We start from the raw sequence: 13,002 nt of genomic DNA, 5'->3' as shown, positions 1-13,002 counted from the left end.
CCCAGCTTTAAAGCACATGAACCACAGCAACAACTGGACTGCCCGATGGTAGTTCTACCTACCAAGAGTCATAGACTGTCTATCAAATACCCTAATACCGGCACGAGAAGCCTCTTTTGAGCTGTTGGTCAGGGGAGTTCAGGAGACTTTCCCCAAGTTGGTTGCTCTTGTTGCCCAGAAACTGACAGTAAGTCGCTGTTCTTGAAGACACCACACCCTTCAGACATAGGACTTGTAGAAATTGAACTGGATCAAGTCGGTTCTGACCTAAAAACCTCCTCCTAGGGACTAGATTTCCTAGTACCAGGAGGCCCCGGTGCAAATTTTCATGGGAGGGAAACAAGCAATAGCTCTAGGTGCTGGGATGTCCAGGAACCCAGCAATGATCAGCATGACAAGGTCACACTTAAAGTGTGACAGTGGCATTCGTATCCCAGCAGTAACCCACAGCTATCCTGTGGACAAGACCTGCTCAACAGAGGGAAATCAGGCACAGCATTGGAAACCTTGCCATCTACACCCGGTGACTGGGATCACAAGTTTTAGGTGAGAATCTAGTACTTCTGCTTACTTAAGCCAGTATCGCTCTGAGCTTCATTCTAAATATTTATTCTTGTGCCCATAGGGTAGATTTCATCCCTTATCAAAGAAACTTCTCTTTGCAACAGAGACTACGATGTTAAACCACAACTGGTCCATGTGCAGAGAACAAGTAACTGTGTGGAGCTCCGTCCCAGCAGATACATATATACTACAACTACTGCACCTAAAACTTAGGAACCATGGGTGGAGATGGGGCAGAACCATGGCAAGAGCCAGAGGAGCAGAAAATCTACTGTGAGATTCTTTTTTTAGAAATAACAGAGAAGCTACAGCCATGAAGTCTCAACAACGTTTCTGAACAAGTACACTAATAGACATGTTAACACCGAAGGGGACAATCTTATGGTGTCTCAACCCTAAACAAAGAACTAAAGGCAACTAAGAGATGCTGAGAGCAAGAGAAGTAGCCTTCCCCAGGGCAGAGCTCCTCGAGTTATCTGATACCAAGTGGTCAGTCCTGAAATAATAAACAGGAAAATTACACAGGCTGAGCTGACTGTGCTTCCATACTTAGAAAGATGCCAAGTCAGGGCAGTCTTCCTGGTCCTTGGGTTCTCACAGTCTCTGCCCTTTCTGCCTCTGTTTCCCGAGGTTAAGATACAGGGGGCGCTGGGGTAAGGAGCTCTAGAGAGAGGGGTAGCCGGATGCAGGTGCTATGAAGGGGCAAGAAGGAAAAGAGGGTACTTAACTAGGGAGAGAGAAGAGAGGGTAATCAGAGAGACTGTGAATGCAGAAGGATAAAGAGCACCAAGGATGTATGAAAAACCACCGACATCTATTATTTTATGAGCTTACTTTAAAACACACATCTTTCTTTCTCTGTCTCTCTGTCACTCGCTTTCTCTCTCTCTCTGTCTGTCTCACACACACCACATACACACACTATCCTGTTTGCTTTTTTATGTCAAGCTGGCCAAAAAAAAAAAAAAAAAGAGTCATCTAAAAGAGGGAACTTCAATTGAGAAAATGCCCTAATCAAATTGGCCTATAGGCAATCTTGTGGGCCATTTTGCTTTCTTTTATGTTTACGTTTTTTAATATTTGAAATTAAAATGTAATTACATTATTTATTCACTTCCTTTCTCTAGCCTTTCATATGCACCCCCTTGCTTTTTCTCAAATTCATGGCCTATTTTTCTTTAATTGTTGTTGTTATTGCTCAAATTGAGATTAATCAGGCTAAGATTAACTGACAGATGTCAAGGGCCAGCTGAGTAGCTACACCGATGTTCCTTGTTGCTAGGAAGTTTTGGTGTGGCCCTAGTATCAGGTGAGGAGGCAGCACCCATGCAGAAATGATCCCATAAACCTCTGTGGAATATGAAATTCTTTTGTTGTTGTTGTTTTTCTGAGGCAAGGTTTCTCTGTGTAGCTTTGGAGCCTGTCCTGGAACTAGTTCTTGTAGACCAGGCTGACCTCGAACTGCCTCTGCCTCCCGAGTGCTGGGATTAAAGGCATGCGCCACCACTGCCTGGTCAGAATATGAAATTCTTGACTCTAAAAGAAAAGTGTTTACCTACGCTCCCACTGAAAAAGAGAGGTTCACACTAGCTAGGTGTCCCACGTCATGGTGAGAGTCCGGCCTCAGGCCACTGGTGTGAGGAGGAAATATCCAGAAGTTTTCCTCCTGTTCAAGCCTAGATAAAATTCCCAGCTCTGGCATAGTCATTCCAGTCTTCCCTGGAATTTGAACTGATTCTTTTTTTTTTTATCTTATCTTTATTTTATTTCAACACTTCCGGGATACGATAGCTACAAACTCTTCCCTATGTGAGCTCTTGGTTCTCTCTTCCTCTTTTTAGCTTATTGAGTCATTAAGCAATCGGCAAGCATTTATTGTCAGCTGGAGAACAGAACCTCAACTTTGTGCTCCAAATAGAAGATTGTCTGTATTGTTAAAATGTCATGGAAATATGGGTTGAGGACTCACAGTAAATTACTTACTCCACTGGCCAGAACCTAATAAGTGGGAACCAACAGGTCAGGGTGACTCTTCCTTATTATCCCCATTATTTATGACAAGGCTATCCAATACAGATTATTTAATCGAGGTGAGGGATGATTCACTGGTCTCCCTGCAGGAAGAAATCCTTGCGCCAGTGGCTGCCTTGATCCTCACTGTGAGTGGGATATGGGCTGAGGATTTTCCTAGTCAAGAACCTCTGGCTGTAAACCCAGTCCTCCATTGTCAGTGAAGGGAAGGAGAGGAAGGAATTGTTGCAGTCGGAAGAAGTGTGGAGTTAAGGAAGCAACCCTGCCGGTGACTCTAGAAGTGTCTACTGCCCTTGCTTGCTCAGCTGGCCCCGTCATTGGTCTGGGTTTTACCTCTGTCAGTTAGGCAACCCTGATATGCTGATCCTGAGTGAATAAAGATATTTAGGCTTTAACTGGACCTGAGGCATGTTTCATTTCTTCTAGAAAAAAAAATACATTTACGTAATGAATTCCTTTTGGCGTTTCAAGCAGTGTGGCCATTCTCAGGCCTCTTGCTATGATCTTCCACCTCTGATCTCTGGCAGGTCAGAGCACAGACTCAGACCTGAGATGAGACACTGTGTATCCAGACAGGGCAGAATTTATGGAAATATACACGTCAGCTGGCCTGAAATAAAAATAATGCTTCAAGATTAATGTAATTGTGTGTACATTCTTTCAAATAGTATTTCTCTTCATTTTTCTAATATGTTTAAGAAAATTTGATACTCATCTTACCTTTTGCTTTAGGAGACATACTTCAAAATGATTGACCCATCAAACATTTAGTGAAATCTCAAATGATTTTCATAATAAAATGGAAAAGGGGAATTCACAAGCTAAAATGTTGATTTACCATTGGAAACACAAAGCAAACAAACAAAAAAGATGCTTCAGAATATGAAATTAATAGTTACAAGATGGATCTATAATTTAGAAAACATAACTCTTCCGTTCTTTGTCTCAACATTATTTCATGAGAAAATTCCACAAATGTTAGAGATTAATGTTCTATTTTGACATTAAAGGGTTTCATCTCTTTCTAGTGCTTGTTTAAATTTGAAACTTATAACTATTCTAAATTTGAGATTTAGAATAGTTTAAAGTAGCTTTTCTCAGAATGTGTTCCATGGAAGAACACAAGTTCCCTAAAAATAAATAAATAAATGAATAAATAAATAAATAAACTATTCAAAAGCCAGAGACATAGCTCAGCAGAAGACCCTTCAGTTCTGAGCCCCGACATGTCAGTCACAACTGTCTGGAACTCCGGTCTCAGGGGATCTGACATCTTCTTCTGCCTCTTTGGGCACCAAGTACACACGTGGTACCCAGACATGCATGCAGGCAAAACACTCCTACACAGAAAAGTAGATTAGGGCAGAAAACTCACCAAAAACTAGAAGATCAAGATGGGCATGGGGAGCAAACGGTCACAGCAGCTAAAGTGGGAACTTACTTCATAGCGTGCTCCTTCTCTCTCGGAAGCTCACATTGTCAGGGTTTGAAGACTCCAGAAAGAAAAAAGGAAAGAGGACAATAGAGAAGACTCTTAAGTGTGTGTGTGTGTGTGTGTGTGCCTGTACAGATGCATGTATGTTGGGGCCAGAGGAGGACATACTTGGCTGCTATTCCTCAGGCAGCTGAACACATTATTTACATCTGATACAGAGTCTCTCGCTGACCTTAACTCATCAAAAAGGCTAAGCGGGGTAAGCAAGCCCCAGGGATACGCTTGCCTACACCTCCCCAACACTGGAATTCCAAGGCTTATACCATCACACTTGGCTCTCTTTTTCCTTTCTTTCTCTTAACGTGGGTTCTAGGAACCAAACTCTGGTCTTTGGACTTATTAGGCAAGTGTTTACTGACTGAGCCATCTCCCCAGCCAGAGATTTAATGTTATCTTACCCGACCGCTCTTTTGAAAATGCTAAGCTTCTTGTAATCATCTCACCTTGAACATTCCTCCTCTTTAGATAAGAAAATCTATACAGTGCCATAAATATATGGACCTTCAACTCAAATAACCCGTCTTCAGACACCAATTCTGCTCTCGCCAGTCAGGTGCCTCTCATCACCCACATCTAAACGTCAGTCTCACCTTCTCTAAAATGGGCATCAAAATAGATCCATTTGCCTGGGGCTGTGGGAAATATTTAAATGCCAGTTTCTCTAAAGTACCTTCCACAGCGCATGGGGTGTAAACAATTACTGAAACCTCTGTAATTATGTTTGCTATGCTTTTGTCAGAGGCAGCTAGCTAGTGTTTGCCACTAAGCTGCTTTCAAGCGCAGAAGCTGGAAGCCTCCACACATACCTCACTCACGGCCAATGGATCATTGCTAATGGGTAGCACAGGCCAGTGTGGGCACCTGTTTTCTGCTCCATACCTGACTTCCTATATCAAAGTTTCTAGAACGTACTCTCCCGTGGAGGCAAACTCCGAGACAAGCAGAGACCCTTCCTTGACTTTCTGTTTTCTCAAACTTTCCATCCTCTCGCTCACTCTTTCACCTTCTGCAGTCTCCCTGACCAGCCAGTTTCTTTGCATTTCTCTTTTGTCTTCTGTCTGCCTTCCTTGGGCTACCTGGGCCAACCAATCTGTCACTGAATAGCTGAATGATCCTTAAATTTAAGAATCCCTCCAAGTATGCAACTCCAGGATATGATTTCCACAGAGGGCAGAATTTGAATGTTTACATAATTTGAGGGAAAAGAGAAGAAACAAATCACTTAGCTTCTTTGGCAAGTGACCTAATAAAATAGTGAAATTCAAGAAGCCCTTTGGCTGAGAGAGCCAGACTGCGCACACAACAGGAAGAAGCCCCGGATCTGGTGGCAAAGGTTGTGTTTTTTATCGTAAGTATGCCTCTTAGCCAAAAGCTTTCTCCCTCAAGGCTGCTGACAGAGGTTTGGCAAAACCTCTTCCTCCTGTTGGCCGATAGGCGCAAGCCCTGTTTTATATTTAACTCGCTCCAGTGCAGGCGGGGCCGGCCTGGGGAGCCGCTGTTTATAGAGAGCTGGCCAGCCTTCTCGTCCGAACTCCTCCTTCAAGTCAGCTTCCCTCCGGGAGTCTCCATCCCATTCCTTGGTTTCCGCATTCATCCCCGGAGTGGCCCGGTGGGAACTTGCGGGACTAGAAAGGGACACTGGACGCGAGACAGAGAGGTGTGGGAAAACAAAACCAGGCTGCCAAACCAGGGGACTCCTTCCGATTGAAAAGGAAAGCCAGCTGATGATAGTTAGTTAAATTTAACATCCTTTCATGTGTGACTTCTGACTTCGGCAGGAAGATGAACTTTGAGGAGGAAGAGCGCTCTAAGAGATACTGCATTCGCGGCAAACATGTGGCCATCATCTGCGGGGTGGTGGTGGCGGTCGGATTAATAGTGGGGCTTTCGGTGGGCTTGACGAGGTCGTGTGACTCCTCTGGAGACACTGGGCAGGACACAACCACGGCTCCTACCCAAGCTTCTTCCACCACCAGCACTCCTCCCCCGGACCAGGACATCTGCCCTGCCAGGGAAGATGAGAGTGGACCGTGGACAAACTTCAGGCTGCCAGACTTCATCACACCAGTCCACTACGACCTGGAGGTGAAGCCCTTGATGGACGAAGACAAGTACACTGGCACAGTGACCATCTCCATCAGCTTGAGCAGGCCCACACATTACCTATGGCTACACATCAGGGAGACCAAGATCACCAAGCTGCCGGAGCTTGTGAGGCCCTCTGGGCAGAAGGTATCAGTTCGACGATGCTTTGAGTACAAGCAGCACGAGTATGTGGTGGTCCAGGCTGAAGAAGAGCTTGCTGCCACGAGTGGCGACAGTGTCTACCTGCTGACCATGGAGTTTGCTGGCTGGTTGAACGGCTCCCTCGTGGGATTCTACAGAACCACCTACACTGAGAATGGGCAAGTCAAGTAGGTGCTGTGCTTCTCTGACCTCAGCTTCTACAGCATCTGTTTTCCTTTCCTTTTTGCTTTCCATCTCTTATTTTGTTGGTCTGACCCCTGTCTGCCCTTGGTTTCAATTCTGCTTGTTCATCAGAGAAGCAAAATGTCTTGCCTTACTGTATTTTGAAATTCTATCACCAAGCTTGAAAGTCGTAAGTGGAATGACCGGTGTAGAGAAGCCTTGTACTTTTAGAAGTCTTTCCCTAACTGCAGCAGTATAGAGTACCACTCACCGTATCCTACATTTAGCATCCACACAAACTACCTCGGATTTTTATGAAGGTATCTATTTGGAAAATTTCACTGCTGATATTTTGGGGACATATCACAACAATTTTACAAGGAGTGATCATTTCATTTGAAATGACAATTGCATTAAACGTCAATTGTTATTTCTTGCAATTTCCCAGCAAAGGCTCTTAATGAAAATTAGACAAGATCTGACGTGTTCTTAGGTGCTCATCCAAGAAGAAAAGCCTAGCTGTGTCTTGTGGTTGTCTGTGCTCAGAAGCAGGTTCACAGGGAGTTCTGGAAAGACAAACCCTTTATGGGGTATGGATAAGTCTTGGAGCTGCTCGCTATCATGAAGCCTGCGATATGATTTAGTGAAACCTTTACAACATAAAAGACAGTCACAAATTTTTTTTCCCCCTACAGCACTCCAAGCAGAAGTGTTTATAATACACATCAAATAGTTATAATTATAAGACTAATATATATTTATTCAATCTAATCTAATCTATTATCTTTCTGATATTCACATAAATCGGTGAATTATCAGATCTCGGTAAAAGGCATAAAGGCCTTCCTTGAACTTCAAAGCCATCACAAGGCCAGGGACCCAGGCGACACTACATCTGAGCTGTCACTGAACTTGACCCTGCATGGACATTTGCCTGCACAGATTCTACAGAGTTAAATGACTGAAAAAAAACTAGGTGTCACCAATCAACAATGGGAGCTGGGGCCAGTCCTCTGTGAATCCCTTTCCTCTGTTGTCTGAAGCATCTTGCAAAACAAAGCAAAATCTCTCGGTCAAATTTCTTCCAATTGTTTAACCAGAGGGGCTCAGGGAATAAGAAACGTTGAATCAACTTTGCATTATTGTGTGGCACATGGATTAACTGTAGAGAAAGAATAATTGAAAGAAAACATCAGGGGGATCACATAGATCTACCATGCTAGCAAGCTCATTGATTTTTTTTCCTATTTTTAAAAATGACAGCATAGCAAGCTCTAGAAAGAGTTTCAGGGCTCAATGGTATCACCCACTAAGGTGTTAAACTGTACTTTAATACTTCCCTAGGCAATCAAAGTGGAAACTGTTACATTTATATTCCTGTATCTATCCGTGTGGATTTTAAAATTTAATACGTCATAAACCTTTTCTTTTATCTTTAAATATTTACAAGAATTTGATATTAAAGATCTGTGCAGTATTTCATCTTATAAATGCACTGATTCTCTCAGTTCCTATTGTTGGACATGGGTGCTGCTTCTAGTGTATTATTATTAATTATTAACACATCAGAGAAGGATATCACTGTAAATACACTTTTATATGCCCATCTGCTTATTTCCCTAGGTTGGCTATTATGCTAAAAGTTGAATTACCAGGTCAAGTATACCAGAAAAATTTTTAACACTTAACTTTCTTTATGCATGAATAATACAGTCATTGCAGTGAACCTAAAAGACAAAACAGTGAAAGTTTAAAAAGGAAACATTCACCAAGGAGTTGACTTGTGATTCAGCATTCTTCCACTAAATGACATGCTGGACACACGCTTGGGTACGATAGACATAATGTAATTCTCCCGGCTTTTCCATTAAGCGTAGCTATTTAAGTTGCTCACACACAATGTAAGGAACAACCTTATAAACAATCACTTATGACTCTCTTCAGTTTGAGCTTTCTGGTGATTTCCATAGATATGGTGAAAACTGAATTTTTGATATTATGGTGGGGTTTACGTAGTGGCAAATGAGAAGATAAAAGGCCAGAGAAATCATGATGGGAAGAAGAAAGCGATTTTGTTGCTGGGGTGTATATACAGAAGCTAACTTGTGGGAGGACACTAGAGATAACTTTGGAGAAAGAGGGAAGGGTCACTTTGGGGACAAGGGAAGAATTAGTGAGGGTGACACAGGAGTCATGGATGGTGAAAGGCAGAAAGCTCCATCCACGTAGAGAAGATATTGCAGATCAGGGTGGAGAGAAAGGCCACCCAGATGACATCAAGAGGACCCATAGGGAAAAACAACTTGGAGGGAAAACAGCTCAGGCCTGCTTGTTGACTGATGAGGAAAGGAGGGCAGCAGTTGTGGGTCCAGGATGCTCAAGATGTAGCATCCGGGTGACCGGCCTTGCCTCTTAGTGGATGCTGGAAACACAAGGAGTTGTTGGTGTCGAAGGAAGGAGAGGTTGGTGTCGAAGGTCAGTGTGAGACCTGTTGAAGCCTGTGAGACACAGCTAGCAGGAATCTGGGGAAACACCTCTGAAGCCAAAAGCTAACGTTTACGGTATGATTTAGTAGCTGTGTGAAAACAGGGTATATGTGGGAAAATATATTATCGCACACAAATGTGTATCCTCCGTCGTGAGGTTTGGATCTCGAAATGTTAGCTCTAGTCAGATGATTCTCAGCTCGTGGAAAGTTGTGAGATTACACAGTGAGATTTAGGAGGAGGTCTTGTATGCTTGTTGTGGGGCTCCTGGTTCTTCTTTACTTCAGAAGTGAGGAAATTTCGCCTGGCCTTGAATATCTTCTGCATAAAAAGCAACACAGTTTGGAATTAAATAATGGACTGGTTTATTCAATCCAACATGCAACTCCACTGAGATGTGAGGGACCACCCTGAATCAACCGAGCAGCTCATGTGCATGACGTGGGAACCCTTAACAGCCTGTAGATACAGTGCTGGTAGTTATTACCCCTACAGCATAAGCACACCCCCCCCCCCCCGCTTAAGGGTTTTAGCCAGATTATGCTGTGTGTCTTGCTGGCTCACCTTATTAAGTTGCTGAACATAGCTTGGAAGACATTCTTGGGAGCATGGTGCCAGTGATTGATGAGATAACACAGTCATTTGGGGTTTTGCTTTCTAAAGTTGATTCAGAGTGGCCAGGACTGAGAGTTACAGCAAGGCATCGCATCTCCTTCTATAACTTTCTCGAAAGCATGCTGGTTTGATGCAGTCAAGGAAGGCAGACAGAGACTCTCCCTGATGGCAAGTTAATAAGCTCCTAGGAGTAAGATTTAAAGTCCAGTGAGTGGCTTATTAGCATGGCCCAGGGAGGCCCCCTAGAGAAGTGGTTTGCTCAGCACATTTGCCTGGTGTAATATTATTCAGAACATTGCAGAGTCACTGACGAGTATCTGCCGCTGTTCTCAGGCAGTCCTCATCCATTTGCAGTCCGGCTCAGATTTTTTTAAAAGGACTTTTAATTGTGAGATAAAGATTGTGATCTAAAATCTCTTTATATTGCTATCTTATATATCTTATTTTCAAATTTGCTTAGCAGTTAGGAAATTCTGGTGGCAATTCAAAGAACTGGCCATCTATCAACAGAGTCTTCTGAGTTCTTCAGTAGACCACCAAAGAAACAAGAAATAAGTTAGCTTTTCTTGTTGTTGTTTTGGTTTGTGCTGTTTTTGTTTTTGAGGCAGGGTCTCACTGTGTAGCTCTGGCTCTCCTGAAAGCCACTATGTAGACCAGGCTGGCCTCAAATACACAGAAATCTGTCTGCCTCTGCTTCCCAAGTGATGGAATTAAAGGCATACCCATCATGCTTGGCATAAGTTGCCATCTTACAATATGATTGTATTACTGTTAGGACTTACACATAACATATTTTTTCCAGTGCATAGTCCAGCTAATACATGGATTTTAAATATTTTAGATTGCAGAAAGCACTGTGTCAGGAAGTCTGGGACTGGTGTGGTAGTCCATGTGTTAATCCCAAGGATTCAAAGAAAAAGACCACCAACCCAAATCATCATGGCCAAATTAATTAAAGCAAGCTTTTTTAGTTGTGTACAGGGTCTGTCTCCCTCTAAAGATGGGGTTCAAGAGATCAGCATTGGAAGTGAGGAAGAAAATGTTTTTGTAGTTTAGGGATAAGGGGTTTCCAAGTGGAGGATGTAGCAGGCTAGTGGGGTTACAGAAGCAGAACATAAACATAATAAGTTAGTCATAACAAACACATGAAATAAAGATATGATTGCAAGGTGGTCATACCAATGCAGTCATATACAGGTGGATGTCATAACCTTCTGAAATAAAGGCATGATTGTTTTTTTCTGGAACAGGCAGTACAGAACCATTTATAGCAAAGGTTACAGGAAGGGCATAGCCCAATCCTTGAGAAACAGAAATTTAATCATAAACATGAATGAATGTAATTTATCTTTTTTTTTTTAAGACAGGGTTTCTTGAAAACAGGTAACAGTCCTGCCTGTCTTGGAACTTACTTTGTAGACCAGGCTGGCCTCGAACTCCCTGAGCTCCACCTGCCTTTGCCTCCTGAGTGCTGGGATTAAAGGCATGCACCACCATCACCCGGCTGAACCTATTTTATCTTTACTATAAGATCCTTTTAAGCCAAAAATGGAGGCAGTTCATCCCATTTTTATAATCCCAACTCTGGGGCAGCTGAGGCAGGAGGGTGAGGAGTTCAATGTTCACCTGGACCACCCAGCACAGCCCTGCCTCAGAAAGACAAGGAAAGCATAGTTTAGCCAGGCAGTGGTGGCACAGGCCTTTAATCCCAGCACTCGGGAGGCAGAGGCAGGCGGATCTCTGAGAGTTCGAGGCCAGCCTGGTCTACAGGACAAGCTTCAAAGCTACAGAGAAACCCTATCTCAAAAAAACAGAAAGAAGAAGAAGAAGAAGAAGAAGAAGAAGAAGAAGAAGAAGAAGAAGAAGAAGAAGAAGAAGCATAAGAAGCATAGTTTATCACGAGATTTACATGGAATAGCATGGGGTGTGTCTTGGCACTATTATACCCATTTCAAAGACATCACCTCCTGGGACAATCCCTAAGGTGTGTCAGGAAAGACTTACTCTGGTAAGGGCAGGTCATACCGCGTGAAGACACTAAATCAGGTGTGACTTGCTGAAGGTCACATGTGGGAAGATTAGAATTAAGATTAGAACTAATTAAGATAAGAATAGAATCTCGGAATTTTTCCTCTTAGAGAGCTTTTCCTCTGAAATCACAGGGCTCTTGCACTTGGATGAGGAGGGGGAAGGGGAAGGAAACCCAGTTCATATTTTGCCTGCCTGCTGGCAATTAAATATCATTCACTTTGCCTACACAGCCAGGTCTCTGTGATTGTGTCAGACTCAGCGTGACAGCTGAAAAGGCCACCGAGGCCAAGAAAACCCACTGCATAGGGACACCTGCTGCTCTCTGCACAAACAAGAGCTAGAGCCATCTAAATTAGAACAACTGGTCAGAGATCCTTTTAAAGGGGAGTGTGACAGGACTAAGCCAACCTTCTTCTCTCACCTGGCTTCTCAGGAGTTTATACTCTAGCATCTTGCAGAGAGTTGACATTTGTAAAATCTACACAAAATGAATGACTGTTGCCCAGAAGGGCAGCTCCATGCCCTGCTTACTCTGGGTTTTTGTGATGTGCTTGCACGTGTACATGCATGTGGGTGCACGCGCATGTGCGCACGCACACGCGCACACACACACCACACACATACAGAGTCTATCACTTTTCTGGCTTATTTCTGAGGAGGACTAAACTGCAACAGGATTGTTCCTCCTCCCCCCCCCCCCCCGGTCCCCCGGGTGGGGGCGGGAGGGTGGGGACTCAGAAGTCAAAACAACTCCAAAAAGAAAAGGAATCTGGACAAGCATGGGTTGTCCCTAGCTGCTTCTTGTCATGAGACCTTTGAGGCATTCTTCGTAGACTGATGTATTTCCAATCCAGAATAATCTACCAAAGGCATAAAATTAAGATTTATTGCAGGACATGGTGGCACATGCCTTTAATCCCTGCAGAGGCAGAGGCAGGTGAATCTCTGTGAGTTCAAGGACAACCTGGTCTACACAGTGAGTTCTTGGGGTAGCCAGGGTTACACAATGAGACCCTGTTTCAAAAAAACAAAACAAAGCACAGCGAAATTTTCTTTACTGAACTGTTAACACCACCCTAACCAATAATCACTCTGTTGCAGAACAGACTCTTGGCTAGGCTTTTTTTAAATAACTTGATTTAAAAAAAAAAAAGCAAGAATAACAAGAAGAAAACCACTTCAAACTTACAGAAACGCTACAAGAATGGTATTTGGAACTTCTAAAAATAATTTACCAGATTCATCAATTATTTATATTTTTCTCCCTTTGGACCCTCTCTTCTCTCTCTCTCTGAAAACTCATTTACATGTTGACAACAGGGTATATTTCTCAAGTACAAGGCATTGTCTAACAATTATACAGCAGCTTAA

The 13,002-nt window shown here is 43.2% G+C and overlaps 1 protein-coding gene across 1 annotated transcript in view; it reads left to right on the top strand.

Moving 5' to 3' along the window:
- The first annotated feature begins 5,652 nt into the window (after nucleotides 1–5,652).
- The window catches only part of Enpep (glutamyl aminopeptidase), a 67,897-nt gene continuing 60,547 nt past the window's right edge, over nucleotides 5,653–13,002 (top strand). Inside the window, exon 1 of the mRNA XM_057793236.1 lies at nucleotides 5,653–6,504. Within this exon, the coding sequence (XP_057649219.1) occupies nucleotides 5,873–6,504 (632 nt within the window). The 5' untranslated portion in view covers nucleotides 5,653–5,872. The remainder of the gene's footprint in view (nucleotides 6,505–13,002) is intronic.

Source organism: Chionomys nivalis, chromosome 18, assembly GCF_950005125.1.
Source record: "Chionomys nivalis chromosome 18, mChiNiv1.1, whole genome shotgun sequence".
Taxonomy (NCBI): domain Eukaryota; kingdom Metazoa; phylum Chordata; class Mammalia; order Rodentia; family Cricetidae; genus Chionomys; species Chionomys nivalis.
The sequence above is the reverse complement of the archived record's forward strand: the minus strand, read 5'-3'. Positions and strand labels throughout refer to the sequence as shown.